Source organism: Sciurus carolinensis, chromosome 2 (genome assembly GCF_902686445.1).
Source record: "Sciurus carolinensis chromosome 2, mSciCar1.2, whole genome shotgun sequence".
NCBI lineage: Eukaryota > Metazoa > Chordata > Mammalia > Rodentia > Sciuridae > Sciurus > Sciurus carolinensis.
In genome coordinates this window covers 173,272,141-173,300,055 of record NC_062214.1, presented here as the reverse complement: position 1 = coordinate 173,300,055, position 27,915 = coordinate 173,272,141, and the positions used below count along the sequence as shown (strand labels likewise).

General features: G+C 37.6%; 2 protein-coding genes across 7 annotated transcripts in view; one reads left to right on the top strand and one right to left on the bottom strand.

Annotated features, from left to right (window-relative positions):
* The window catches only part of Mlh3 (mutL homolog 3), a 32,478-nt gene that overhangs the window by 883 nt on the left and 3,680 nt on the right, over positions 1–27,915 (top strand). For 2 of the 6 annotated variants that reach the window (XM_047538498.1, XM_047538499.1), the window contains exons 2-12: positions 427–3,752; positions 7,051–7,149; positions 7,794–7,879; positions 8,713–8,817; positions 10,601–10,673; positions 16,033–16,104; positions 18,397–18,508; positions 20,073–20,232; positions 25,521–25,544; positions 25,627–25,705; positions 27,704–27,855. In XM_047538498.1, the coding sequence (XP_047394454.1) occupies positions 488–3,752; positions 7,051–7,149; positions 7,794–7,879; positions 8,713–8,817; positions 10,601–10,673; positions 16,033–16,104; positions 18,397–18,508; positions 20,073–20,232; positions 25,521–25,544; positions 25,627–25,705; positions 27,704–27,855 (4,227 nt within the window). In that variant the 5' untranslated portion in view covers positions 427–487. Of the gene's footprint in view, positions 1–426; positions 3,753–7,050; positions 7,150–7,793; positions 7,880–8,712; positions 8,818–10,600; positions 10,674–16,032; positions 16,105–17,625; positions 17,654–18,396; positions 18,509–20,072; positions 20,233–25,520; positions 25,545–25,626; positions 25,706–27,703; positions 27,856–27,915 lie in introns of those variants that run through there. The other 4 variants (XM_047538500.1, XM_047538503.1, XM_047538501.1 and 1 more) reach the window with 4 other exon arrangements.
* Eif2b2 (eukaryotic translation initiation factor 2B subunit beta) overlaps positions 10,721–27,915 on the bottom strand; it is a 31,038-nt gene continuing 13,843 nt past the window's right edge. The window contains exon 8 of the mRNA XM_047538506.1: positions 10,721–13,014. Within this exon, the coding sequence (XP_047394462.1) occupies positions 12,902–13,014 (113 nt within the window). The 3' untranslated portion in view covers positions 10,721–12,901. The remainder of the gene's footprint in view (positions 13,015–27,915) is intronic.

Here is a 27,915-nt window from a genome sequence, read left to right as displayed (position 1 = left end):
TAAAAGTCATGGTTATTGTGCAATGTATAAATGTTACGAAACTAACTTGGATTTCTTTTCATGAATAATTTCTAGCTAATGTTTCTTAGCTGAATTTAATTTAGGCATCTGTTTTTGGTGAAGTGGTTAGAATTTCGAATACTGTCTCTACAGGTCAACATCAAGTTAATTATGATTTCACTTTAGGGCATGTGGGATTTAGAAAGGAGCAATGAAATTATGAAATTGTGAGTGCCTCTTTGGATGTTAAATCCATTGCATCAAGCATTAGTTGTGTGATCTGTCTAGAAATCAGAGGTATAATTTTGTTCGGTTTCATAAGTTGGTTTAATAAGAGGTTTCATTTACCTCTTCTTTGCATGAGAGAAATGGGTAATGCTATATAACTCCGAAGCTTTGATACAGTGTTTTTTTCCCCCCTCATAGGTAATTATTTCCAGTCAGAGAAGGAAACCAGTGCCTGGCATTCTCACCATCTTTACCTGCCATGATCAAGTGCTTGTCAGTTGAAGTACAAACCAAATTGCGTTCTGGTTTGGCCATAAGCTCCTTAGGCCAATGTGTTGAGGAGCTTGCCCTCAACAGTATTGATGCTGAAGCAAAATGCGTGGCCATCAGGGTGAATATGGAAACCTTCCAAGTTCAAGTGATAGACAATGGATTTGGGATGGGGAGTGATGATGTGGACAAGGTGGGAAATCGTTATTTCACTAGTAAATGCAACTCGGTAGAGGACTTGGAGAACCCAAGATTTTATGGTTTCCGAGGGGAGGCCTTGGCAAGCATAGCTGACATGGCCAGTGCTGTGGAAATTTCATCCAAGAAAAACAGGACAATGAAAACTTTTGTGAAACTGTTTCAGAATGGAAAAGCCCTAAAAGCTTGTGAAGCTGATTTGACTAGACCAAGTGCTGGGACAACCATAACAGTACATAACCTGTTTTACCAGTTACCTGTGAGGAGGAAATGCATGGATCCTAGACTGGAGTTTGAGAAGGTTAGACAGAGGGTAGAAGCTCTCTCACTCATGCACCCTTCTGTTTCTTTCTCTTTGAGAAATGATGTTTCTGGGTCTATGGTTCTTCAACTCCCTAAAACTAAAGACATATGTTCCCGGTTTTGTCAAATTTATGGATTAGGCAAGTCCCAAAAGTTAAGAGAAATACATTTTAAATATAAGGAGTTTGAGTTTAGTGGCTATATCAGCTCTGAAGCACACTACAATAAGAACATGCAGTTTTTGTTTGTGAACAGAAGACTAGTTTTAAGGACAAAGTTGCATAAACTTATCGACTTTTTATTAAGAAAAGAAAGTACTATATGCAAGCCAAAAAATGGCTCTGCCAGTAAGCAAATGAATTCAAGTCCTCGTCATCGATCTACCCCAGAACTCCATGGGATATATATCATCAATGTGCAATGCCAGTTTGGTGAGTATGACGTGTGCATGGAGCCAGCAAAAACTCTGATTGAGTTTCAGAACTGGGATACTCTCTTGGTTTGCATTCAGGAAGGAGTGAAAATGTTTTTAAAGCAAGAAAAATTATTTGTGGAATTATCAGGTGAGGACATTAAGGAATTCAGTGAAGATAATGATTTTAATTTATTTGGTGCTACTCTTCAGAAACATGTGTCCTTAGAGGAGAAACATGAGCAGGGTGGCTTCCAGGAAGCATGTAATAATATTTTGGATTCCTATGAAATATTTAATTTGCAGTCAAAAGCTGTGAAAAGAAAAGCTACTATAGAAAATAAAAACACACAGAATTCTAGGGATTTAGAATCTCTCAAAAGAAAGACAAATGACTCATTTTTGTACACTTATGAATCAGATGGGCCCAGCCATAGTAAAATGACAGAGTTGTCATTACACAACAAAGACGGCTGTTGCTTAGAATCAAGGATGTTAGAACAAAAGACAGTTGAAGTATCAAAATCAGGAGAAAATGAGAAACATGAAAAATCTTGCTTGGAACATAACTCTTTAGAAAGTCCATGTGGAACCAGTTCAGAAATATTTTCGAGCCCTTTTCAGACACAACATCACTTTGAGGAGAGTGGGGTAGGTTTAGAAATACAGAAAGAACGTACTACTGTTAGTGGCATGGCTGCCAAAATCTTGAAATATAAAAGAATTCAGAATCAACTAGAGAGATTTGAAGATGCTACTGAAATGGGATGCCAATCTCTGCCTTTTGAGACCGAATTATTGAGTGTACATAGTGCTCAGAGAGAAAAAGAGCCCAGTAATTGTGGAAGAATAAATGTTTTTAGTTATGGACAAGTAAAATTGTGTTCCACTGGCTTTATAACTCATGTGCTACAAAATGAGCAAACAAAGTCAACTGAAGCAGAACATTCATTTAAAAATTACGTTCGACCTGGTCCTGCAAGTGCCCAAGAAACACTTGGAAGTAGAACACATCGTTTTGTTGAAACTCCAGACATCAAAACTTTAACAAGCACTCTAAGTAAAGAATCTACTCAACTGCTAAGCAAAAATTTTTGCAGACAAAATATTAGTTATGGACTAGAGAACACAACTATAGGAAAATGTAAAAGTGCTGCTGATTTTCAGGAAGGTGATAAAGAATCACACACAGGTTGCTTATTTCCTGCTTCATCATCTTCTTTCCCTTGGTATAGACATGTTTCAAATGGTATTAAGAAAACAGATAAATTGATTGGTTCTTCCAAACCTGTAGGCCATAAGAAGCTAAGCTTGAGTTCACAACTAGGATCTTTAGAGAAGTTTAAGAGGCATTATGGAAAAGTTAATCCTCTAGATACAGAAATGGAAGAAAATAATGTTGAAGTCGTTACCAGTCTCAGTCCTCAAGTTGAACCTGATATTCCACTGAAAGACAAGAACCACTTAGAAAACTCTGATGTCTGTAAAATCACTACTACAAAGTGTACCACTTCAAATGGTAGTTGTCAACCAGTAAGTCACAATCCGTGCTCAGAGAAGTTTCCACTTTCCAAAGATGGTTTGGAACAACAAATGCCTCATTTGAAAGAAAGTCCTGTAACTCTAACCGAGTTATCTCACTTTAATAGAAAACCTTCAGATGTTGCGAAGTCACCAGAATCCCTGGCCTCTAAATTATCCAGACTGAAGAGTTCTGAAAAAGAGGCTCAAACAATGGAGATCAAGAGTCATTTTGATCAGTTTCCAAATTCAGATCCCAGTAGGGAAGACAGTAACCTGTACAGTGGGTTAAGCCTAGATTTTTGTGAGTTGTTTAAAAATGAACCTGAAAAAACAGACAGCAGCATCCTTCCAAGGCCAGATACTGTCATTGAGGATAATTCCCTCAATGAAGACAGTGAATTGCATTCTAGCAACAACAAAATGGAGAATACTGCAATACCAGACACTCCTTTGGCATTACCCTATAGTGATTCTAAAATTATTAGTCAAGATTCAGATGTTCTTATCCAAGGTTCAGAGCAACAGATAGGAAGTCCTGATTCTCACAGTGGAATTTTAATCAATCAGGTAGAAGATACCACAGCCAACCAAAATGAAATTTGTTCCTGGAGTGAGAAGTCTAAAGCAAGAACTTGTTCTGAAAATGAAGAGTCAAACACTTTGGATTGGCAGCAGCATTTTGATGAAACTCTGGGAAGAATGGTTTATATCAACAAGTTGACTGGACTTAGCACATTCATTGCTCCTGCTAAGGACATTCAGACTGCTTGTACTAAAGACCTGACAACTGTAGCTGTGGATGTCGTACTTGGGAATGGTAAGTATATAGTGTTCACTGGCATGAAGTGCTTTTGAAGATGGTAATAATGGCCAAGGAGTAAGGGAAAAATGATTTCAGCAGACAGAGCACTCAAAGACTGATTATAAAATATTTTTTATGGTGTATGAAGATTCTCCAACACTAAATATAGAAATACAATGGAAGACTCACCTAGGCAGTAAGCATATATATGCACATCTATGAGTATGTGTATGTGTAAGAGGAAGGGCAAAACAACCCATTTAATGAAAAAGGAACTGTTTAATAGTTGAGAAGATCCACTGTGCTTCCGTATCCCATTTCCCTCCTTCCCATACACATAACTCTTCTAGAAATTTGTCTTTAAAGAATGAAAGTTTCTCTCTGTGGCTTCCAGACTAAGGATAGAATGATTTTGTAATCATTCTGTTTTCCAATAAAACCTATGGCTTAGTACGGTACTATTTTATGAACTTTTTTCCCCAGAAAGTAGGACTTGACCATAAATTTTTCAAAATGTAGGCTGAGTATATATACTGTCATAACTATACTTTTCAAGTGTACTTTATTGTAATGCATTTGGTAATCCACTTTATCTGTTTTTGGTATAAGAAGATGTTATTCTGGAGCACAGTACTGTGATTTTTAGATCTTTTGCAAGGCTGCATTAAACCTGGACTAGAGCTATGGGTTCTCAGGTCTCAGTCAACAAAGTGACATTGTTTTGGCAGTGTGTTTGAGAGCCAGATGTTGGAGATGGTAAAGCTGCTTTCTATCTGAGTATACTCTTGGCTTTGCACTAGGAGGATAAATGTTAAATCTGCATCCATATTAAAATCTTGAATGCTGCAAAAGAATGTAAATCCTATGAATGTAATTGCAAATTAGCTTATAATTTTTCTTTATGATTATTATATCTAGCAGGGGCCTCTGACTTTAAGTTAAATAAGATATTTTACTCTCCATGTTTTACAGTTTTTTCCTTTTGAAAAAAAACTTTGTAATTTCAAATTATTCAATAGGAGGAGAAAATCCTTTTCTTTCATATTACTCCCAAGACTATCAGGTTACTCTTAAGGCAATTTTATGTGCTTTTCAATCTAGGTCATTTTATGTCCTGATTTTCACAGAATGCTTACCAGAAGTAAATCTAAAGCACCAACACCTCATCTTCCTGAAATGCAACTGCTTCTGATATGATGCCAAGAGAATAACTAACTGGATTACATTAAACTGTGAGATGGTTGTTGCCAAAACAAAAGGGGAAGTCTTAGCTGCCCTGCTCAACATAAACATTTGCTCCTGTTAATTAAATCTAGATGTTTAAACACTTTAATCCACTTAACTTTCTGGATTAGTTTATCTTATAATAAACTTTTTGAGGGTCATGTTAACCGATGGTTTCCTAATGAAGAATATTTTTGTATAGAAACAAGTTCGTGACAAGATGATTCCTCAGCACCCTCCACTCACATGGCATGCTACCTTTCTGGAAATAGTTTGTTTAGAGTAGTACATTAGGACAAGGTTGAACCATACGTAAAAATGTTACATGACAATTTCTTTAGTACTGGGGATTGAACCAGGGGTGCTCACCACTGAGCCCACATCCCCAGCCCTTTTTAATATTCTATTTAGAGACAAGTTCTTGCTAAATTCCTGAGGTTGTCTTTGAACTCTTGATCATCCTGCCTTAGTCTCCTGAACCACTGCGGTTATAGGCATATACCACTAACCCCAGTGAGAAAATTATTAAGAGGCAAATTTTATTGTATAGAAGAGGATACTTTATAAAGGTAATTTTTTTTGGAACCATGGATTGACCCAGAGACTATTAACCACTGAACTACATGCCCAGCCCTTTGTATTTATTTATTTTTTAAATTTTTTTAAAATTTATTTTTATTGTAAACAAATGGGATACATGTTGTTTCTATTTGTACATGGAGTAACAGCATACCATTTGTGTAATCATACATTCACATAGGGTAATGAGGTTTGATTCATACTGTTATATTTTCCTTCCCTCCCACCCCTCCCACCCCTCTTTTCCCTCTATACAGTCCCTCCTTCCTTCATTCTTGCCCCCCTCCCACCCCCCATTATGTGTCATCATCTGCTTATCAGTGAGATCATTTGCCTTTTGTATTTTTGAGATTGGCTTATCTCACTTAGCATGATATTCTCCAATTTCATCCATTTGCCTGCAAATGCCATAATTTTATTATTTTTTATAGCTGAGTAATATTCCATTGTATATATATACCACAGTTTCTTTATCCATTCATCAGTTGAAGGACATCTAGGTTGGTTCCACAGTCTGGCTATTGTGAATTGAGCAGCTATGAATATTGATGTGGCTGTATCTCTGTAGTATGCTGATTTTAAGTCCTTTGGGTATAGGCCGAGGAGTGGGATAGCTGGGTCAAATGGTGGGTCCATTCCAAGTTTCTAAGGAATCTCCACACTGCTTTCCAGAGTGGCTGCACTAATTTGCAGCCCCACCAGCAGCAATGTATGAGTGTACCTTTTTCCCCACATCCTCTCCAACATGTATTGTTGCTTGTTATTTTTTTAATTTTGAGACAGAGTCTGGCTAAGTTTCTTAGGGTCTTCCTAAATTACTGAGGCTGGCTTTAAATTTGCAACCTTCCTACTTCAGCCTCCCCAGTTGCTGGGATTATAGGTGCGCACCACCACACCTGGCAATATCATATCTTTAACTGCATTCCTAGCCTTCATCTGCTGGATGCCAGAAGTACCCTTCACCCAAGTTATGACAATTAAAAAATGTCTCAAGATATTGCCGAGTGCCACCTCCCCATGCAAAACTGTCACTGTGACTTATGGGTCTTCACTCTGGTATAGGTGAATAATTGGACTAAATATTAATATGGATTCCGAAATTAGCAGAGTAATTTCATTAAAGAACTTCTGATTCTTAAGCTAGTGTTTTTTTGTTTGTTTTTTGTTTGTTTTGGTTTTTCAGTGCCAGGGATTGAACTCAGGGGAACTGGACCACTGAGCCACATCTCCAGCCCTGTTTTGTATTTTATTTAAAGATAGGGTCTCACTGAGTTGCTTAGCACCTTGCTTTTGCTGAGTTTGGCTTTGAACTCAGCATCCTCCTGTCTCAGCCTCATGAGCCACTGGGATTACAGGCGTGTGCCACTGCACTCGGCTCAAGCTAGTGTTTACTAGTCTGCTTTATGTCTTCATTCAGTTTGTAGAGAAAGACATTTTATGTGATTTAATTTTTTAATAGTTTATTTATATGCTGAGTTCAAATTTCTAGGTTTTTCTTTTTAATGTATAGGGTCTCAGTACAGATGTCATCCTTTCAGAAGCGACCTTGTTCTTCCTTTCCTTCCAAGAGCTCGGGAAGAGAGGACTGTGCTGAGGCAGAATAACAGAGGTGGGGGCAGTAACATTTCTGGGACACTTCTTATACACCTACCACCTAATGCAAAAAACAAAGCAGAGTTGTATTATTAAGCCTGATCAGTGCCAGCTGTGCCTTACTGGAACCAGGAACTCCCCACGGCCCTATTTAACAGCAAAACTAAGTAGTTCAGTGCATGCATTTAGATCAGAAATTACTTTTCCAGACTTGAGGTCAGTACTGGGTGATTATGCATAGTCTGTGGTGTCTTGTGATTGGGGAAATGTTTCTTATTTTTTAAAGATTGGAGTTGCAATTCATGTTGCAGTAGTTTGATCTAAGCAGAACTTTTTGGAAAAAGGTAGACATTTTTTTGTTTTTTGTTTCTAAAAATAAAAGATATTTTTACCTAAATGCAGTGAGGCTACTATTTTGAGCCACAGTTTTTTCTGAACTTGTATTCTGCAATCTTACTATCAGTTTGGAGAAAATCTATAATGTCAAGTTAAAGTCATCAACTCCAGTTTTAAAAGTAACATATCAAAACCAAAACAACTTAGAGATATAGTATAGCAAACTCTGAACACTGGTAGAATATTGAGGCTGCAAGCAAACAGGCCATTCACTCTTTTCCCTGAGCTTTGTGATTCCAACTTCACCTTTCTTCTTTGTCCTAGATGCTGTGGATGATGCTGTTGGTAGTGAATCCCTTCAGTCTTTGTTTTCAGAATGGGACAATCCAGTGTTTGCCCGTTACCCAGAGGTAGGTCTGTGTCAATTTTTATTGCCTGTTAGTTTAATTTAGATTTCATTTAAGCTGGGTATGGGCATGAATGGCTATACTAATTTGTAATTATAAATGGAAACTAGGCATATTTCCAGACAATTTATTTGGAAATTAGTATTTAATGTGGAGAGGAGTACTCATCATTTTGGAAGCTCAGGCAATTTGAATTAAATGTGTATAATCAGAGTACAAGGAGTGAATGCATTTACCCTAACTTGCAGCTTTAGCAAAATATGCAGGGTGAGAATAATAAAGCATCATTAGATAAAGCAGTGAATCTTCTGTTGGAGAACAGTTCATTGTTGGACCTGGGCGCTTGTTCTGTCCTCGCTGCATCATCACAGAATGTACTGGGTGTGTTAATGAGGGTGTGTAATAGGTGAACCTTTGACTACTGATTCTTCAGTTAAATTATCTTTAAGCACTTGATCATGAAACAGACAAAGTGTTCTGAAACAATATTGGTTTTGTCAGTTATTTTGTTTATGAACAAAAAAATTTTAGTTAGGAAAGACTGGGGAATGAAATTGACCAAATTCTATTGTTATATCATGTGTATGAATTAAAATGTAATGATGAATCCCACTATTATGTATAATTACAATACACTATTAAACATTGTTAGTTAAGACTAATTCTTAGAAGTTCTTAATCTATAAATCCCCTGAGTTCAGTTCACCTTTTGTAGACTATATGAAAATGAATGCTTTTAAGGGATTTTGAAATCTTTGGTAAAACAGACATAATTAAATTTATGTCTGTAGACATAAAAAATTAAAATTTAAATGATATTTTTGGTGTATTCCTAGGTTGCTGTTGATGTAAGCAGTGGCCAGGCTGAGAGCTTAGCAGTTAAAATTCACAACATCTTGTATCCCTATCGTTTCACCAAAGAAATGATTCATTCAATGCAGGTAAAAATTAACTTTGTAATCAAACTACACTAGTTCTTGTGAAATTGGATTAATTTAATGATAGAGATCACATTGGCCAAAGCGCATGGAGCTTATTTTGTTAATTTTTGTTGTTCTGGGGGCTTTTACCCAAGGGTGCTTAACCACTGAGCCATATCCTCAGCCCTTTTAATTTTTTAAATTTGAAGACAGGGTCTCACTAAGTTGCTTGGGCCTTGCTAAATTACTAAGGGTAGCCTCCAACTGACAATCCTCTTGTCTTAGCCTCCCGAGTTTGTGTGTACCACCACACCCAGCTGTAAGTTTTTTGTTTGTTTGTTTTTGGTTTTTTTGCGGTGCTAGGGATCGAACCCAGGGCCTTGTGCATGCAAGGCAAGCACTCTACTGACTGAGCTATCTCCCCAGCCCAGCTGTAAGTTTTATTGGATCCTTTATCATCAGAAGAAAAAGCAAGGGATTAATTATATATACTTAATTATAATTATAATTTTCTTATAATTATAAGAAAGAAATGTCCTTGAACGGGTTTGAAGGTAATGAATTATGGATACAGGCTTACAGTTTCAAGGAATATTAACAGATTTCTATACAGAATTATATGTAGATTGTGTGTGTGTGTGTGTGTGTGTGTGTGTGTGTGTGTGTGAGTGAGTGTGTATTTTGGGGATTGAACCCAGGGGTGCTTTATCACTGAGTTAAGTCCTCCCCAGCCCCCGTCCCACCTTTTTTTTTAAGGCAGGATCTCACTAAGTTGCTTAGGGCCTCACTAAATTGCTAAGACTGGTCTTGAACTTGGGATCCTCTTGCCTCAGCCTCCCAAGTCATGTACCACAGGGCCTGACTTGATTTTATATTTTATAATTGACAGATCAACAAATGTCAACAAATAATTTGTAAATCAATTGTCCTCAACTGTGCAATAATGTACTTTTTTTAAAATGACCCTCTATCGTGTGGGGCTACAAAGACTTAGGGAACCTCAGACTGATGAGTTCCATTAACTAAAAGGAACCCCTCATCTCATCTGCTTTTCTGTTTTAACCTCTAACCACTTTGGCTGTCTTAGTCTTCTTGATTTTCAGTTTCGAAACAAATTAGGAGGCTAGATAGAAGGAGGTGAACTCTCAATGTGACTTTGACCTGGTATTGGAGCAAGGGAGCAGTTGGTTCTGAAACAGACCCTGGGGCAGTGGAATAGACTAAGAGATTTTCGGGAGCATCTCAGATATCTGGACAGAGAGGAACCATCAGGTCTAAAGCTACCAGTGACTTTTTACTGTTTTAATAGAGTAACTCTTCCAGAATGGTTTTTCTTGCTTTCACATAAACTCTAGAAAGTTATTTTAGTTCTATTTGTTAGCAGTCTCTGGTCATATTACTTATTAGTAAGTATCACTTTGTTGGGAAATTTTCAGATCTACTCTAAAGTGTTATTAATATGTTTCTCTTAGATGCTTTGGTTTGTCTTCCTTTGTGGTCTCCCTCTTTTCATGTCTTCTGATCACTCTACTTGCCCATTCTCTCTCTCTCCTGGTACTGGGGCTGGAAACCAGGCTTGTGCACATGCTAGGCCAGCACTGCACAATTGAGCTACATCCCCAGCCTAATTTGCCCAAATTTTTTATCTTTCCTAAGGATTCTCTCAGGTTCAGCAGCACCTTATCTTAGTCTTAAGTATGAATGTTGTAGTTCAGACTACTCTAAATTACAGTTTTGTGTCCTATGCAGATGAGCCTTTGTTAATTTTTATTATCGTTGTTCCACTTCTTTGAATGTATGGCAGGTTCTCCAGCAAGTGGATAACAAGTTTATTGCCTGTTTAATGAGCACTAAGTCTGAAGAGAATGGCAAAGCAGGTAAGAATGGAGGTTATCCGCAATTAATAAGCCAGCCAGTCTTCTAATAACTTTTTTTTTCTTCCACATTATTTTATTGACTGATAACGTCTTTTAAGGTGATCTTTGGTATACAGTGCAGTTTCAATGATTCAGACATAGAAAGAAAAACCAATCTAAATTAAGAATATTATGAAACAGCAGTTTTAAAATACATTTAGTTTTATGTACATACACACATAAATAACATAAGACACAGGTTAAACTATTAGTAGTAGTTGCCTAGGGAGTGAAAATGGGGTGGGCAAAGGGGAGATTTCATCTTTTACTCTCTAAAATAGTTTATATTGTTAACTTTTTAATAATGTTTTCCCTCTATAATAATATAAAGTTTATATAATGAACTCTCCTAGGTTTATCAAGAGTTTTACAGAATCACCTGATGATCTGATTTAATGAAACAATAATAGTGCATACAGAATATTAATTTATACAGCACATACTGAATGCCTATTGTATACCAGGGACTGGATCAGGCCCTAGGGATACAATGATTGGGAAACAAAGATATGAGGAGAAATAAATAATTACATAAACACATAGTTTTAACTGTATTTCTTGTTATGGAGGAGAAATAGAAGATGCTGTAAGAACCTGTTTTGTCAGGGAGGTCAGAGAAATGTTGTAAAATAAGGTCTGAAATATGAATATGAGTTAACTAGGTTTAGAAGAGGGGGAATAATGTACACAGGTTGTGAGTTCTTCCCCTTCAGCAGGTGCAGCTGGAGATGAGGCTAGAAAAGTGACTAGGAACCAGATACTCAGTGCCTATTATAAGCTTTAATTTATCCCAACACCAACTGGATGAACTGAAAGTTGTTTCTTTTTTAAATTGTTTGTTTTTTGATGTTGTTTTGGGAACAGTTCATGTCACATCACATTACATTTTGAAAAGATTGCTCTGGGTTTTAGAGTGAAGAGTGGATTTTGAGTCCCAATAACTCCAGAAAGACTATGAGGAGGACATTTCAATAAGAAATGGTAGTGGACTGGGACCAGGGTGGCCTAGTGAGAAATGAATGCATTGGGAAAATGTTTAGGAGATAAAGTCAACAGGCAGGACTTGGTGATGGATTGGATATGGGGGAGGTATATCAAAGATGATTTCTAGTTTTCTGGCCTACGTTGCTAAGTGGACAATGTTAGAAGGCCAGGTTGGAGGTGTAGCAGGCTGAGGGGATAGTGTGGTGTGAAAATCATGAGTTTAGTATAAATTCTCTTTGAAATATTCAAAATGAAATGTCAAGAATGTTTCTATATTATAGGTGTTACACAAGATGTGTTCTGACCTGGTGATATTAATATGAGTTGTCAGCATAAAGTTAGTCATTGAAATCCTGGATGTAAATTTTATCTTCTTGAAAAAGAGTAGTGAATGAGGAGAGGTCCTGAATCTAGAATGATTCCAACATTTAAAAGCTAAGTAGAAAAGTATGAACCAGCAAAAGAGATTGTCAACGAATAGCTAGTGAAACAGAGAGAAAACAGAATAATGTTATGTTGTAAAGCCAAGACTTCATTCATGCCAGATGCTGCTGAGATGTTTAGTAAGATGCGGACTGTCTGATTTTGTGACAATGATCAGAGACTTTAGCAAATGAAAGCTGTTTGAGAGATGAGATGGGAAAAATGCTGATGGTGCTAATGGAGACTGTGAGGAGAGACTCAGAATCTGTGACATGGAAGTATGTATGGCATAAGGTGAGGAGGGTGTAGATGAGACGGAACTTTTTTTAATAAGAGAATCTTGAGTGTTATTACAGTAGTCCCCCCTTTTCTACAGTTTCACTTTCTGCAGTTTCAGTTACCCAGTGTCAACCAAGGTCAGAATATATTAAATGGAAAATTCCAGAAATAAACCATTTATAAGTTTTAAATTTCACACTTCTCTGTGTAGCATGGTGAAATCTTGCCCCAACTCACTCTGTCCCACCCAGGATGTGAATTGTCCCTTTGTCCAGTGTATCCACACTATGTATACTACCTGCCTATTAGTCACTTAGTAACAGTTTCCATTATCAGATTAACTGTCATGGTATCACAGTGCTTATATTCAAGTAATATTTATTTTCTTTGATAATGTCTTCAAAGCACAAGAGTAAGGATGCTGGCAATTTTATTATAATATATTGTTATAACTGTTCTATTTTGTTATTAGTTATTGTTGTTAATCTCTTTCTGTGCCTAATTTATAAGTTAAGCTTTCTCACAGGCTTATTTGTATGGAAAAAAACGTAGTACATACAGGATTTGGTACAATCTGCAGTTTCAGGCATCCACTGGGAGTCTTGGAACATGTGCTCTGTGGGCAGGAGAGGACTGGTATAAGGAATGCAAAATAGTTCAAGGTTCCCCAAAAGGCCCGAGTGGTTTATAGCCCTGAGTTGCTGTGGAGGGTTGGTTCTAGATTCATAGACCTGTGGATAAGTGCCTCTAAAGTTTGAGAGCATTTAATTCGTTTTGTTTTTCAAAACATTTTCTTTTACCTTGTTTAGTAAATGTCATAGGTCATAGATCAAGGGCAGATTAACCTAAAGTTGTGTCAGAATTATCATGAATAGGGGCTGGGGAGATAGCTTAGTCAATAGAGTGCTTGCTTTGCAAGCCCAAGGCCCTGGGTTCGATCCCCAGCACTGAAAAAAAATAAAGAATTATCATGAATATAGAATTAAAGGTCAAATTCCTATAGTTTTACCATTTCTAGAAAATTAGTAGATTTTTCTCTTTTTTTTTTTTTTTTTTTTTTTGGAATTGTACTGTGAATAACTGAAGGGCCCTCTACCACTGAGCTATACCCCCAGCCTTTTTTCTTTTTTTTTTTTTAATTTTGAGACAGGGTATCACTAAGTTGATTAGGCTGACCTTGAAATTGCAGTCCTACCTCAGCTTCCAGAGTGACTAGAATTATAGGCATGTGCTACCGTGCCTGCTCACACATGCTAGGCACGTGCTTTACCGCTGAGTTTTGTCTCCAGCCCTTTTTTAAAATTTTATTTTGAGACAGGGTCTCCCTAAATTGCTAGAGCAGACCTTGAACTTTCAATGCTCCTGCCTCAGCCTTCCAAGTAGCTGGGATTACAGGCATGCGCCACTGGCTTCTTTGTTGCAGATACCAACAGCATTACTGGTGGCACTCAGGATAAGTGTAACCACAAAATCTGCAGATGTTCCAAGAAGCAAAAGGGACTACTTAGATTTCTCTTGAGATTGTATATTATTATTGGATTAGTTAGATGCTACCAGAGTATCTCTAGTAAAAGGCTAAATATTTATATGCTCTTAAAAGAAACCAGAGTTCAAGAGTGCTCTTAGATAAATACATTTTCCTAAATTAGAATGCAGGTATTTTTTTCAGAAACACCAAATGCAACCTATTCCTATAATTGACTTGCTTTAATTTTGATATTATCATATTTTTAATGGACAAACTGGCAGTATGTTCTCTGAGTGGTGAAATACTGGAAAATCTTTACTCCTGTGGTCAGTTATTCTCTTAAATTATAGTGAAACTAATGTTGCATATTGACATTTTATGTTGCATGTTTCTGCCTACAATAAAATATAGTCATTCACTTATGACACCCTAAAGAATAAGGATTTATTCTGTAAATGTTTATTGAGTGCCTACAGTGTGCCAGGTGCTGTTTTGTGTGCTGGAAATATAATAGATAAAAAATCTCTGCTCTCATGAAGCTTCTATCCTGTTGTGTTGGAATATCAAAATTGTAGCTTTCATCTTGAGTAATTACCATCTACATTCTGTTTCATTCAAGAAATAGAAGATATAAAGAACACTATGTACACAATGAGAAGATAAACTATTCCTCTAGTCAAGTGCAGGCTGGGTTGCAGAGGGTCCCTGACATTCACATTAGGTCCAGTTCCAACTTTGAGGTTACTCCTTCACAGTTTATGATTTATTCCATTGTTTTGCCCAATATAGGATGTTCACTGTTCATCAAAACCAGCTGTATTTCCTCCTAACCTCAAAGAAGTTTAAAACTCAACATTTTAGAGGTTTTTTTCCTGTGGTTGAGCATGCTGTCAGAAAATTCATTTCCTTTTTTTCGTCTTTCAATCTTAGGCTCTTGTGCCATGATTTGATAATGCCATAGACAATATTTAATCTTTTAGTAGAAATAAGAAAAATAGATACTAACCATTTTGATTAAATGCATAAACCTACACCTGTTGGCCAAATATAGTAAAATTGCAAGCTAAAAAATGACAGCCCAAAGACCTGCTCTTTAAAGTGAGGCCTGTAGACAGGATCAGCTGCGAGTTTGTTAAATTGCAGAAGCTTGTGTACCATCACTAACCTGAATCAGAATTTGCATTCTGTAAGATCCCAGGTAACCTGTATGCCCCTAGCAGCTTGAGAAGCCTATCTAAAGCAGGTCAAATTGCAGCCAGTGGGCAAACCCAGCCATTGCTTGTTTCTGAACAGCCAGAGATAAGAATGGTTTTTATGTTCTGACATGGTGGAAAAAGAAAAAAAAAAAAAAAAGACTATTTCTTGACACAGTAAAATTACATAAAATTCTTTTCGGGGGTGGGGGGTGCTGGGATTGAACTCAGGGGAACTTGACCATTGAGCCACATCCCCAACCCTATTTTGTATTTTATTTAGAGACAGGGTCTCACTGAATTGCTCAGCACCTTACTTTTTACTGAGGCTGGCTTTGAACTTGTGATCCTCCTGCCTCAGCCTCCCAAGCTGCTGGGATTACAGGTATCCTCTACTGTGCCCAGCTAGAATTCTTATTTCAGTGTCCATAAACAAAGTTTTACTGGAATACAGCTACAGTAGTCACATATTGTCTGTGGTTACTGTTACTCAAACTGAAGAGTAGTCATGACAGACACCATATGACCACAAAAGCTTAAAATATTTCCTCTCTGCCCCTCCATAGGAAAAAAAAAAATTCTAAAGTTTACAAGAAATACATTCTTCATGAATTTTAAAGTTAGCTTACTGATTATAATAATGTCTTAATGATTCTTCTTTGTATTAAAATTGAATTAATAAAGCAAAGTTTGTTTTTAAACATTAGGAAATGTAGAACTTTAACTTTGTTTTATAAATGAAATACTGATGAACTAAAGAGGTTTTTTTTAATCAGGGATAAATTTATTATTCTCTCCATAATTTCAGTTTTTTAGGTAATAAAAGGTACAATTGTTATTACTTAGTATATTCTCTTGTGCTCATATTGTTAAATAGGTTGAATTAAACTTTTTTCTCCACCCCCACACAGAGTGATTATTTTAATCTTGATCTGAGAATTTGAACCTCCAGTTATCCTTGTTGATCTTGTAGGTGGAAACCTGCTAATCTTGGTGGACCAGCATGCTGCCCATGAGCGTGTCCGTTTGGAGCAGCTTATTACCAGTAAGAATCTGTCCACAACTAGAAGATACTTGAGATTCGCCTGCAGAATTAGTATACCTGAAAGAGTTTTTCTCAGTGGAACCATTGTGAGGAAGCATGCATTGTTTGTTAGAAAAATGGAGCTGAAGTCCTCCCGTTTGGCCTTTGTTTTAACTGAAATGTAGTAGTTCAGTTCACTAATTCGAGTGTGGGTCTTATTTACATGGTCAAATGCATATATGCTGTATATTATTATCTACCCATTGGACAGAGCTAATTTTTTTTCCCCTTAGTACTGGGGATTGAACCCAGGGGGGCTTTATGACTGAGCTACATTTCCAGCCTTTTTTATTTTAAATTTTTTTGCAAATCTCTTTTTTTTTTAACTTTATTTTATTTATTATGTGGTGCTGACATTCGAACTCAGTGCCTCACTTGTGCCAGGCAAACACTCTACCACTTAGCCACAACCCCTGCCCTATTTTTTATTTTGAAACAGAGTCCTTTAAGTTGTAGAAGCTGGCCTGAGCTTGTGATCCTTCTGTCTCAGCCTCCCAAGCTGCTGGAGTTGTGTGTCACCAGGCTAATTTATTATGACATTCGGCACCAAGATGTGCTTCTCTGCCCATATGATCTTGGTATACCTTCTTCATAGTTCAGGGTGCAGAGGAAGCATCTCAGAAGGCCAAGTTTTTATTTTAAAATCTAATTTGTTTTCCAGTAAGTAGTATAATCAAATAAATGCAGTTCTAAAGGTATAAGAATTATGGCCCTTTATACCCTTGTCCCCATCATTTCTCTTCCCACAGACAACCAAATATTAATAATTTTCCTTATGTATTTCCAAAGTCGATGTATGTTTTTAAATTTTTTCTTTCTTTTTTTTTTTTTTCCCTTGTACCAGGGATTGAATCCAGGGGCTCTTAACCACTGAGCCACATCCATAATCCTTTTTTAATATTTTATTAGAGATAGGGTCTCACTGAGTTGCTTAGGGCCTCACTAAGTTGCTGAGGCTGGCTTTGAACTCTTGATCCTCCTCCCTCAGCCTCCTGAGCTGCTGGGATTACAGACGTGTGCCACCACATCTGGCTGCTTTTTAAAATATTTTTATTAGTTGTTGATGAACCTTTATTTATTTGTATGTGGTGCTGAGAATGGAACCCAGTGCCTCACACATGCTAGGCAAGTGCTGTGCTACTGAACACTATCAGTCCCGTGCCCAGCTGCTTTTTAATTTTTGCTACACACTTTTGTCATGAGGCAGCATGTTCAACCAGGTGGTAAAATACCAGGAAATTCTTTACTGCTGTGGTCAAGTAATGAAAAACCTTAATATCCAAGAATTAGGTAAGGATCTAGAGAACTGTTTCATAGACTAAAATGGCAGTGATATTACCACTATTTTTACTTTTTTTATAAAACGGTGGGAAAGATAAAATAAAAATCATGTTAGAAAAACTTTTGCCACAGGCTCTGCACCATTTGAGAATAGAATTGATGAATTCTCTTGAGACTGGGAAAACCTTCTGAAGAACACAGGAGCCTTCTTGAGCTATGGAATTATATGGTAAACCCATATATTTGCCCAGTAATCTACATTATGCACCTCTATTATTTAAATCATATTTATTTCCAGGTATGGTGGAACACACTTGTAATCCAAATAACTCATTAGGCTGAGGCAGGAGGATTGCAAATTTGAGAAAGCCTCAGTAATTTAGTGAGGCTTTCAGTAATTGAGAGAGACCCTGTCTCAAATAAAAAATAAAAAGGAGGGCTGGGGATATAGCTCAGTTGGTAGAGTGCTTCTCTTGCATATACAAGGCCCTGGTTTCAGTCCCCAGCACCACCCAAAAACAAATAATAATAATTAACATAATGAAAAGGGTTGGGGATGTAACTCTGTGGCAAAGCACCCCTGGGTTCAATTCCTAGCAAAAACATCCTCACATATATTAACTACAGGAACATTGAATTGTTTGTTTATTAAATCTTACATTCCTTATTTTGGAAAATACTACTCAAATGAGTAAACTGACTGGCTATCTCCTAGTTTGACTTTAATAATGGAAATCCAGGGCTGGGGAGATAGCTCAGCAGGTAGAGTGCTTGCCTCGCAAGCACAAGGCCCTGAGTTCGATCCCCAGTACCGCAGAAAAATAAATAAATAATGAAAATCCAGAACTGAACATTGTAAACACATTTCCAAGCACTAGAGCACTTATATCATGGCTGAACCTTACCATGCTTCATTTTTATCTGAACATAGATTTCCCTTATTACTCTTAATCCATTCATCTTTCTTCTTAGATTCCTATGAGAAGCAACAACCACAAGGCTCTGGTCGAAAAAAATTGCTATCTTCCACTATAATTCCTCCACTAGAGATAACAGTGACAGAGGCACAAAGGAGACTCCTGTGGTTAGTACTACCATGAAGATGTGATGTTGTAGTATAAATTCTCACAGTAATTCTTTGAGGTATAAGCATAACTGTTGTGCCATGTTCAGAAGAGGAAACTGAGACCAAGATAGTTCACATGACAGCTTGGCCAAGGTCATAACAATTAATAAGTGGCAGAGCAGGCGCTCAAAGGAGGTTCTTCTGACTCCAGATGCCCTTATTTCCACTATATCACAGCTGTTGAGTGTAGGATAGAATTTCCCTGATAATTTTTTCCAGGAGTTGTCTTAGAACAATCTTCTGATTTTTTGGAACAGTCAAGTGTTTATACTGTGCTGTTTCTGAAAGCAAAATTAGTGTAGTAATTGCTTCCATTCTGCTTTGTCTTGGTTCATTCTAGATTTTACCATAATCTTATTAGGAAAAAAGTAAAACACTGAGATGCAAGGAAGGGACAAATCGTAGAGGGAGTCAGAAGATAGGACATTTTCCCCTTCCTGGCAGCACAAGTTATTAAAAATGAAAAATAGCATTGTCTCTCAGTTTATTTCAAGTTTGGGAACTTGCTGCTGCCAATACATCTTTCTCCCTGGGCATAATTTATACTGAAGGCAGATTCCTTTATTTATATTCCCTATTAATCAGGACTTCCCATTTCCTGGCTATTAATCACCTCCCTGCTTTAATGTTGATTCAAAGCATTTTCAGACCTTTTCTTTGTACTCTCTCCAAGAAGTTAGCAGGTCACCAGTAAAGAATAAAAACTTAGGAACAAGATTTTGAAACAAATTGATTATCTTAATGGAAAAAAGGAAAAAAAAAAAAAAAAAAAGGGTTACTGTATATTCCAGGACCCCCAGTGGATGCCTGAAAACATGGATAGCACTAAGCATGCATATACTGGTTTTCCTAAGTGCCCGAAAACATGGCTACATATATCAGTTAATCTTTCTTTCCATGTTTCATGCTGTGGTGCCTTCTTAGCATCACAATTGTGCTTTGGGGCCATTATTAAGTAAACTAAGGGCTACTTGGATACAAATACCCAATCCCGAGACAGTCGATCTGATAACCAAGATGGCTGCTAAATGACTATCATATGCGTGGTGCATACAGCACATGGATGAGTGGGACAGAGGTTCAGCAGGACAGCATGAGATCTTACCATGCGACTGAGAATGGCATGCGGTTTAAAACTTGTGAAAAATAGTCAGTGGTAGAGCACATACTCAGCATGTGCAAGGTCCTAGGTGCAGCCCCCAGCACCTAAAAATTTTTTTCTGGAATTTTCCACTTAATATTTTTTATTTATTTCTGGAATTTTACATTTAATATTTTTGTATCATGACTGATCACAACTAACTGAAATCTTGGAAAGTGAAAACGTGGATAAGGGGAGAACTACTATAATTCAAAAAGGAAATTTGAGAATAAAATCCCAAACCAACATGTAAGTATGGGAAAAAACAGTACAGCTTTTAAAGATTGTAGCAGTTTTTGAGAACTATCAGGACTTGGAACTAGTATTGAAATGCAAGTTAAGTACTAGCAATACATTTACATTTGAGGCTCTTTTCTTTAGGTATTACCACAAAAATCTAGAAGATCTGGGCCTTGAATTTATCTTTCCAGACACTAGTAATTCTCTGGTCCTTGTGGGAAAAGTACCACTCTGTTTTGTGGAAAGAGAAGCCAATGAACTTCGAAGAGGAAGATCTACCGTGACCAAGAGTATTGTGGAGGTGAGACATAGCTTCTGACATTGAGGAGACTGCTGAGTGAAAACCTCAAATTTTGTGGAGAATCTCTATATTTTTCCTTATTAAACATGCATTTACATAATTTACCAACAGTTTTTGAGGTGCTAGAAATTCAAAGGTGACCTAGCTCAAGGTGAGGACAAAGGAGATTTAGATAATTATAGTACAAAAGAAATTTGGCCAGTAGAGGTTTGTTCAAAAAGTGTTATGGAAGTACAGAATGATTATTATGCACAGGGAGAGGAAGGTCAAGAAAACTGCCACTAAAAAACTGTTTTCTTTCTTTTCTTTTTTTGTACTGGGGATTGAACCCAGAGGTGCTTAACCATTGAGCCACATCTCCAGCCCTTTTTTGTTTTTTTATTTGAGACAGGGTCTCATTAAATTGCTTAGGGCCTCACTGAATTGCTGAGGCAGACCTCAAACTTGTGATCCTCCTGCTTCATCCTCCAAAGTTGCTAGAATTACAGGCAAGTGCCACTGCACCCAGCAAAAGGTCTTTCTCCTAAGAAAGGTTTTATAGAACCTTCCAGATACAGGGGAGAAGGGTATTCTAGACAGGAACCAATGTCAGAGATTCAAAACAGATCTACGTGGGGGGAACTTTTAACAGATACAGCTCCAATTAAGATATATATGGGATAGTGTTGGAACTAGATGAGGCTTGATAGGTTACCAAGACAAAATCATAAAGGAATTTAGCTTTTTATACTGAGTAGTTCGTATTTCATCCTCTAGTCAGCCAATGAAGAATTTTAAGCAGTAGAGTTAGATACATTTGAACCAGGCACAGTGGCACACATCTGTAATGCCTGCTGCTTGTGAGGCCAAGGCAGGAGAATCACAAATTCAAGGCCAGCTTGAGCAATTTATCAAAACCCTGCCTCAAAATAAAAAGGGCTAAGAATGTAGCTCAGTGGTATAGTATTTGCTTAGCATGTGTGAGACCCTTTCTGGTACTGCTGGAGAAGAAGGGATACATTTGAGATTGCATTTTAAATATGATTACTCTACTTATATGCTTCAGCAGAGATTTGGAAAGCTACAGCCTAGATGTGACTGAGGAGGTGTTGGGAAGGACCATTACTACTTACTTTGTTATTTCATTTTTTGCAACAAGTATAACTTATTTTGTTTTTGTTGCTTTCTCAGCCATCCTGTTTTCCATTATAGCTTTCTCTTTTTTCTCTACTGGTTTAGAAGTTATATACACCATTCATATCGGAAACTAGTCTTGAATTTTCACATGCACACTTAGCAAAGTTTAAAGATAATTTATTTCTCTATCCTCTTCCTAAACTGTACAAAAACATTTCAGCCCTTTATCTTCCATCATTCCCCTCTCATCTTCCATATTTTTGTTCAATTTTAACTCCACCTTGTTTTTAAGACTTCAGTGATCATTATTTCTACAATGTTTAGATTAACCAAAATATTTATTAGAGTCTTTGCTGTTGCTTCCTACATCCTACTTGTTCCTTCTTTTTACCAAAATAAATCTTTTAAAAATTATTCATGGATTGAATGAGGGCTAGGGTTGTGGCTCAGTGGTAGAGCACTTGCCTAGCATGTGTGAGGCACTGGGTTCGATCCTCAGCACCACATAAAAGTAAGTAAAATAAAGGTATTGTGTCCAGCTACAACTAAAATTTAAAAAAAAAAATAAAAGTAAAAAAGAACCCATGAATGATAGGCTGTCTTTGAAAATAAGTTTATTTTGCCTTCATACTTGCATGATTGTCTAGTTGAAAACAGTCTTCCACATCACCACTTATCCCCTAGTATTTTGGAAATACTCCACTACTTTTGACTTTCTATTTTTGCTACTGAAGTTCAGTCAGCTAATGATCACTACTCTGTGGGTAATCTGATTTTCCCTGTGGTTGCTTTTTAGATTTTTTTTATTTGTCTTTGGTGTTCTGCAGTTTCTTTATGATGTATCTTAGTATGGATTTATTTTCATTTCTTTCTTGAGATTCATCTGCTTCTTCAGTTTGGAAGGTATATAGTCATTGTTACTTCCAGAATTGCTACTCTGCGCTCGCTCGCTCTCTCTCTCTCTCTCTCTCTCTCTCCTGCGAGTCCTGTAAAACATTTGCTGAACCTTACCTGTCTACTCTCCATGTTTCAGACTCTTTCATTTTTCCCATTGCTTTATCTTTTTCTAGAACATTCTGGGAAAGTTCCTTGTATATATTCCAGTGAACTAAAGTCTGTCTTCATTTACTTTTTAATTATATAATTAACTTATAAACTGAATCTTTTATTTCAACTACTATTTTTTTAATATTTTTTTAGTTGTTAATGGACCGTTATTTTATTTATCAAACCCAGTGTCTCATACATGCCAGGCAAGTGCTCTACCACTGAGCCACAACCCCAGCCCTCAACTACTATATTTTTTTTCCAGAAGTTTTATTTGGTTGTTTTTCTAATTTGCTTGTTATTTTTTTTTTTTTTTTTCCCTTAAAATTTTCTATTCCTTTTTCTCTAGCACTTCTGTTTGGAGCACAGGCAAATCAGTTCACAATTTGTCTAGTAATCTGAGTTACTTTACTAATCTCTAAAATAAAAATTAGAAGATAGATTTAGTGACTAAGTTCTGGGATAGGTTGATCTGGAGAAGATCTGAGGCAGATCTAAGCAGATCTGAGCAGTTGAGGGCTATTGCACTTGGTCAAATAGGAGAGGATGAGGATTTGACCAAGTCAGCCAATGGAAAGGATCGACATATTTGAGAGAACTAATTTGGTAGGTAAAATCAGTAAGACCTGGTGATGAAGGAGAAAACATACATTAGAGTGATTCCGAGGGTTCTAGCCTAAGGACAGAGGATGGAGGTGTCATTGAAAGACACAGGAATAGAGGAGGGAAGCACATCTGTGGTGTTGGATCATGATTTTGGTGTTGACACAGTGACTGTGCCTTCAGGTGGGGACACCCAGCGGATGGGCTGACCTACAGAGCTAGCACTTGGGAGAGAAATCTGGGCTGTAGATAGATATCTGAAAGTTAATAGATTGTACATTTTGGCAATACCAGAGACTAGAGAAGGATCTAGAGAAAGAAAGTGATTGTCCAGGGAGAACAGGAAGATCATGTAAGGGAGAGAGCAAAAGGAATACCAGCATTACAGTGTATATGTTTTAGCAAAGGTCTGGAAAGTGATTGCTGAAAAGAGGAAACTATAAGGATGGTTGAAAATGTCTAAGGAAGGCAGAAATCTGGGAAAAGTAATGTCACCAAAATCAAGGAAAATTTTAAGCAAGAAGGGATTGATTATCAGTGGCCATAAAGCAAAGCCTGAGAAATTGGATTTGGCTGTTGTGAGGACAGTAGTCATCTTGTAGAATCCCTTTCTGGGGATGAAGTTGGGCAAATGACAGAATGGGGGTCAGGAGTGAGCAAAGGGAGAGGAATGAGGCAGGTAGACTACTCTTCCATCCACTTTGGCTAGACAGATAAAGAGAGATGGAGTGACAGCTAACTGTTAGGGAGTGTCGAGAAGTGTGGGGGCAGGACAGAGGCTGAGGAAGGACTTTTGTTTAAGATGGAAGAGACATGAGCATGGTGTAGGCTATGAATGAGAGGACGGCTAAGAGCAAGAGGCAGTTTTTGTACTACCTGGACTCTACCCTTCCCACAGCTGCCTTTTGATCCTGCAACCTTTGCTTTGCTCTCAGCAGACCTCTTCTCTGCACAGTGCTGGTTTCCAAGTTGTCTTACATCCAAAAGATAGGATCTGTTAGAATCTTTTATTGTAATTCAATCCCTAAAAATTTAACTGGAAAATTATAATTAAAAACTTTTCCTAGAGTGACTTCAAAGACTACCATTAAGGACTTTTTCTTCTATATGAAACAAAGCTTACAGTTTCAGATAATCACGATTTTCTGAAACCTGATCAGACTGATCAAGAGAGATTTTGTTGATTCTGGAAGAAGCCAAAACAGTTTGGTGTTTTGAGGTGGTAACTCTTTGAATCCTAGCAGATGAAAGAGTTTTCTTTTTTTTTTTTGGCGGTGGGTACCAGGGATTGAACTCAGGGGCACTCAACCACTGAGCCACATGCCCAGCCCCGGTTTGTATTTTATTTAGAGACACGGTCTCACTGAGTTGCTTAGCGCCTCACTTTTGCTGAGGCTGGCTTTGAACTTATAATGCTCCTGCCTCAGCCTCCTGAGCCACTGGGATTACAGGAGTGCACTACCATATCTGACCTGAAAGATCATTTAATACATCCTTCTATAATGTTCTACATTCCAGTCTGCTAAATGAGCCTTTTAAACATTATTTAAATTATGCTGTTTACTTGAACCATTGAAATAGGAAATAAGCTGAGAATTAGACCCTTCTTCCCCTCATCAGACTTACAAACTGATGTTTTACAGCCTGATATAGAAGCATAAAAGAGAACAGTAAAGAAGTTAGGTTCGATTTCCATCCACACCAGCTTTGTTAGTGAATTGGGTGTCATTTCTGTTTAGATTTGTTTGGGAAAATATGTGGCATGTTATGTGTACATGAAATATAGTATCTACCACCTGGCTCTTGGTAACAATGCTCATTTATAAATTTGGTCAACTAGAATATATAGGAAAGAGCAAAGAGAATATTCTGAGTCTGATTTAGAAAGAAAATCGTGCTTTTGTAATCTTAGGAAGACGATTTTTACATTGCCATTTCCATGAGTAAAGAAATCTCATGTTTCCTTATAAAGAAATCATTAAATGTGCTGTATCTCACAACAGTTTTTTTTCCCCCCATCGAGAAGTTAAACAAGTTGGTAGCATTAAATAGTGCTGGGTTTAAATTTCTTTAAGCTTCTTTTGTAGTTATCTACAGGGACTTAACTATTGAAAAGGTTACCCCAGGGGCAGAGATATCCAAGGGAGGAGAAACTTCTTTACAAAATGCCTCAGAAAATAAGCTTTTTGACATGAAGGGAATTGTCCCAAAAATAGACTGTGGGAAGTAAATTTACTTCTGCTTGTTATATCTAAACAAGTGACAGTGCACAGTTGATGTTGATGATTTTTGTGTATTTATTCTCATCTTGCATGTAATATTAAACTTGTTTTAGTTACAACTATACATACAAGCAGACAGTCTTACAACAAAACAAATCTGTACCTAAGTGCTGTATTGCTGGGACTTTCTCCTTGCAGAGGCATATCTTAAAGGAGAAAATTGGGATAGTCTGTAAACTATTGGAGGGGTAATACAACATAACAGTAGACTAATGCCTGGTTTCCTTTTTTGATTTGTAGGAATTTGTTCAAGAACAAGTGGAGGTAAGCTTTTCTCTTGAGGTTTCACACAGACTGCCACACATAAAAGGCTTCATTGTCTCATTTCCTTCTGTTAATAACATAGCTGCTGCAGGCCACAGGAAGCATCCAGGGGACTTTGCCACTGACTGTCCAGAAGGTGTTGGCCTCCCAAGCCTGCCATGGTAAGAGCCTCAACAGCCAGCTGAGCACTGGCCTCAGTGCAGTGACTGAGAAAGAAGCAGAGGCACATTTCTGCTCCCTCCCAAAAAGCATAATTTAAATTAAGAAAAAAAAAACTAAGTACACAAAAACAAAGCCTAAAACATTTTACAAAGCATGGTGCCAACACTGACTTATGTAAGTGGAGGAGTGACATCTTTTTAATTTTTTTAAAATTGATGCATTATAATTGTGCGCAATAGTGGGATTCGTTGTTACATATTTGCTCATGCACTGGAGGAGTGGCCGATAGAGGTACAGTTGGAGTTGAGTTTTGAATGAGCAGAGGGTGATGGATGCAGGCCTGGAAGGGGGAGTTCACCACAGGGAAAGGAAGCAGCCTTTGCAGAGCACCAAGAAATTGGACCGTAAGAGAGCAGAAGCCTGGGTCACAGCAAACTCTTTAGACTTGATACAGAAGGTATGAAAGGCACTGAGGGTTCTTTAGTCAAAGATGACGAAATGTGGAATGGTATTGGAGGAACTTACTTTAGGGATCACACAGCTACGGACTCTCCCATGACTATCATTAGACCACAGTGAAGTCTCCAATCCACTGACCTCCTCCCTTCACCCTTTTATCCCTCTCTCTCTCTCTCACCTCCTGTGAGCCATCATTAATCTGTCTCCTGCAAATATCCTCAAGTCCTTTGCCCCGTTATCTTACCCTTATTCCTTATAGCTACTCCATCATTAAATTTCATCATCAATACCTTCAAAATGTATCCTAAATCTGTCTCATTTGATCTGACTTCACTTTCACCCCCTCTTTCCCTCATTCTAGCCCCTATTTGGGGTGGGCTATACAGGGGACTGAACCCAGGGGTGCTCTACCACTGAGCTACTTCCCCAGCCCTTTTTGAGACAGGGTCTCACTAAGTTGCCCAGGCTGGCCTTGAATTTGGGATCCTCCTGCCTCACCCTTCCTTGTCGCCAGGATTACAGGCATGCACCACTATTCAATGCTCTTAGTTCTCCACATCCATTCTGGCTCTCCCTTCAAGCTATTCTCTTAATGCTAGAATCTTTTGGAAGCATCCCTCTGAGTATGTCATTCTTCTAACTGAAATATAGCAATGACTACCCATTGCTCTTAGTATAAAATTTTTATTCTTTACTCTAAGGGTCTTCATAATTTGACCCCTGCCTGCCTCCTCAATGTCTCACATGACTGGGCTCTCTCTTGATCTTTACATGTTTTTTGGTTCTATTCTCCCTGTGTGCTAAACTTCTGTCAGTCTCAGGGCCTTTGCACTTGTCTTTCCTCTGCTTGGAATCTCTCCTGCCCCTTCTTCTGTCAGTTGTCTATCTTAGTCCAAGGTCTCAGCCTTCCTTGACTTCCTAAACTAGGTTTGGTCTTCCTGTTATATACTCATATTCTCTATTTTATAGTATTTAAATTATTGTGTAATTATTTGTTTAATGTTTGTCTCACTGCCCAGAAAGGTTCCTAATGCAAAGCATATACTTAATAGATATTTTTTCACAGTGAATTAATGTAGAGATAAAAGGTAAGTTCTAATAATACAAGGGTTTATAAAATTAGGAAGATTATTATGGAAATTAGAAAAAAGAAGCAAATAAAATTGACATTGAAAGAAAACAATCAGAGATTGCTTTTGGACAATCCTTGGACAAAAGCTAACTTCAATTTCACAAACTCATAAGAGGCAAAAATACTGTCTTAGAAAAACCCCAAAAGCAAGATCCTAACAAGGTAAGAAATGCCTCCTGTAAACACTCCCTAAGGAAAAGCTGACAGACAGAGGTCAATCCTGAAGCCTTAAAGTTTCATCCATGACTATAAATTCCAATTTCAAGCTGAATTTAAAGCCACAATAAAAAAGAAAAAAAAAAGAAGAAGTCTAAGAAATGCTACTTTTTCCAGATATTTGGCCTGACCCAGGGTCAACATTGGTTTCCCACCACGTACACTGTAACCTGGTTTCTCTTTTGTTTAGGGGCCATCAAGTTTAATGACAGCCTGAGCCTAGAGGAGAGCTATCGCCTTATTGAAGCTCTGTCGTGGTGCCAGCTGCCATTCCAGTGTGCTCATGGGAGACCTTCTATGCTGCCACTAGCTGACCTAGACCACTTGGAGCAGGAGAAACAGGTACACTAATGACTAGGAGGAGCAGGAAGGAGCAGTTTGTCTTTATTTTCCAAATCCTGC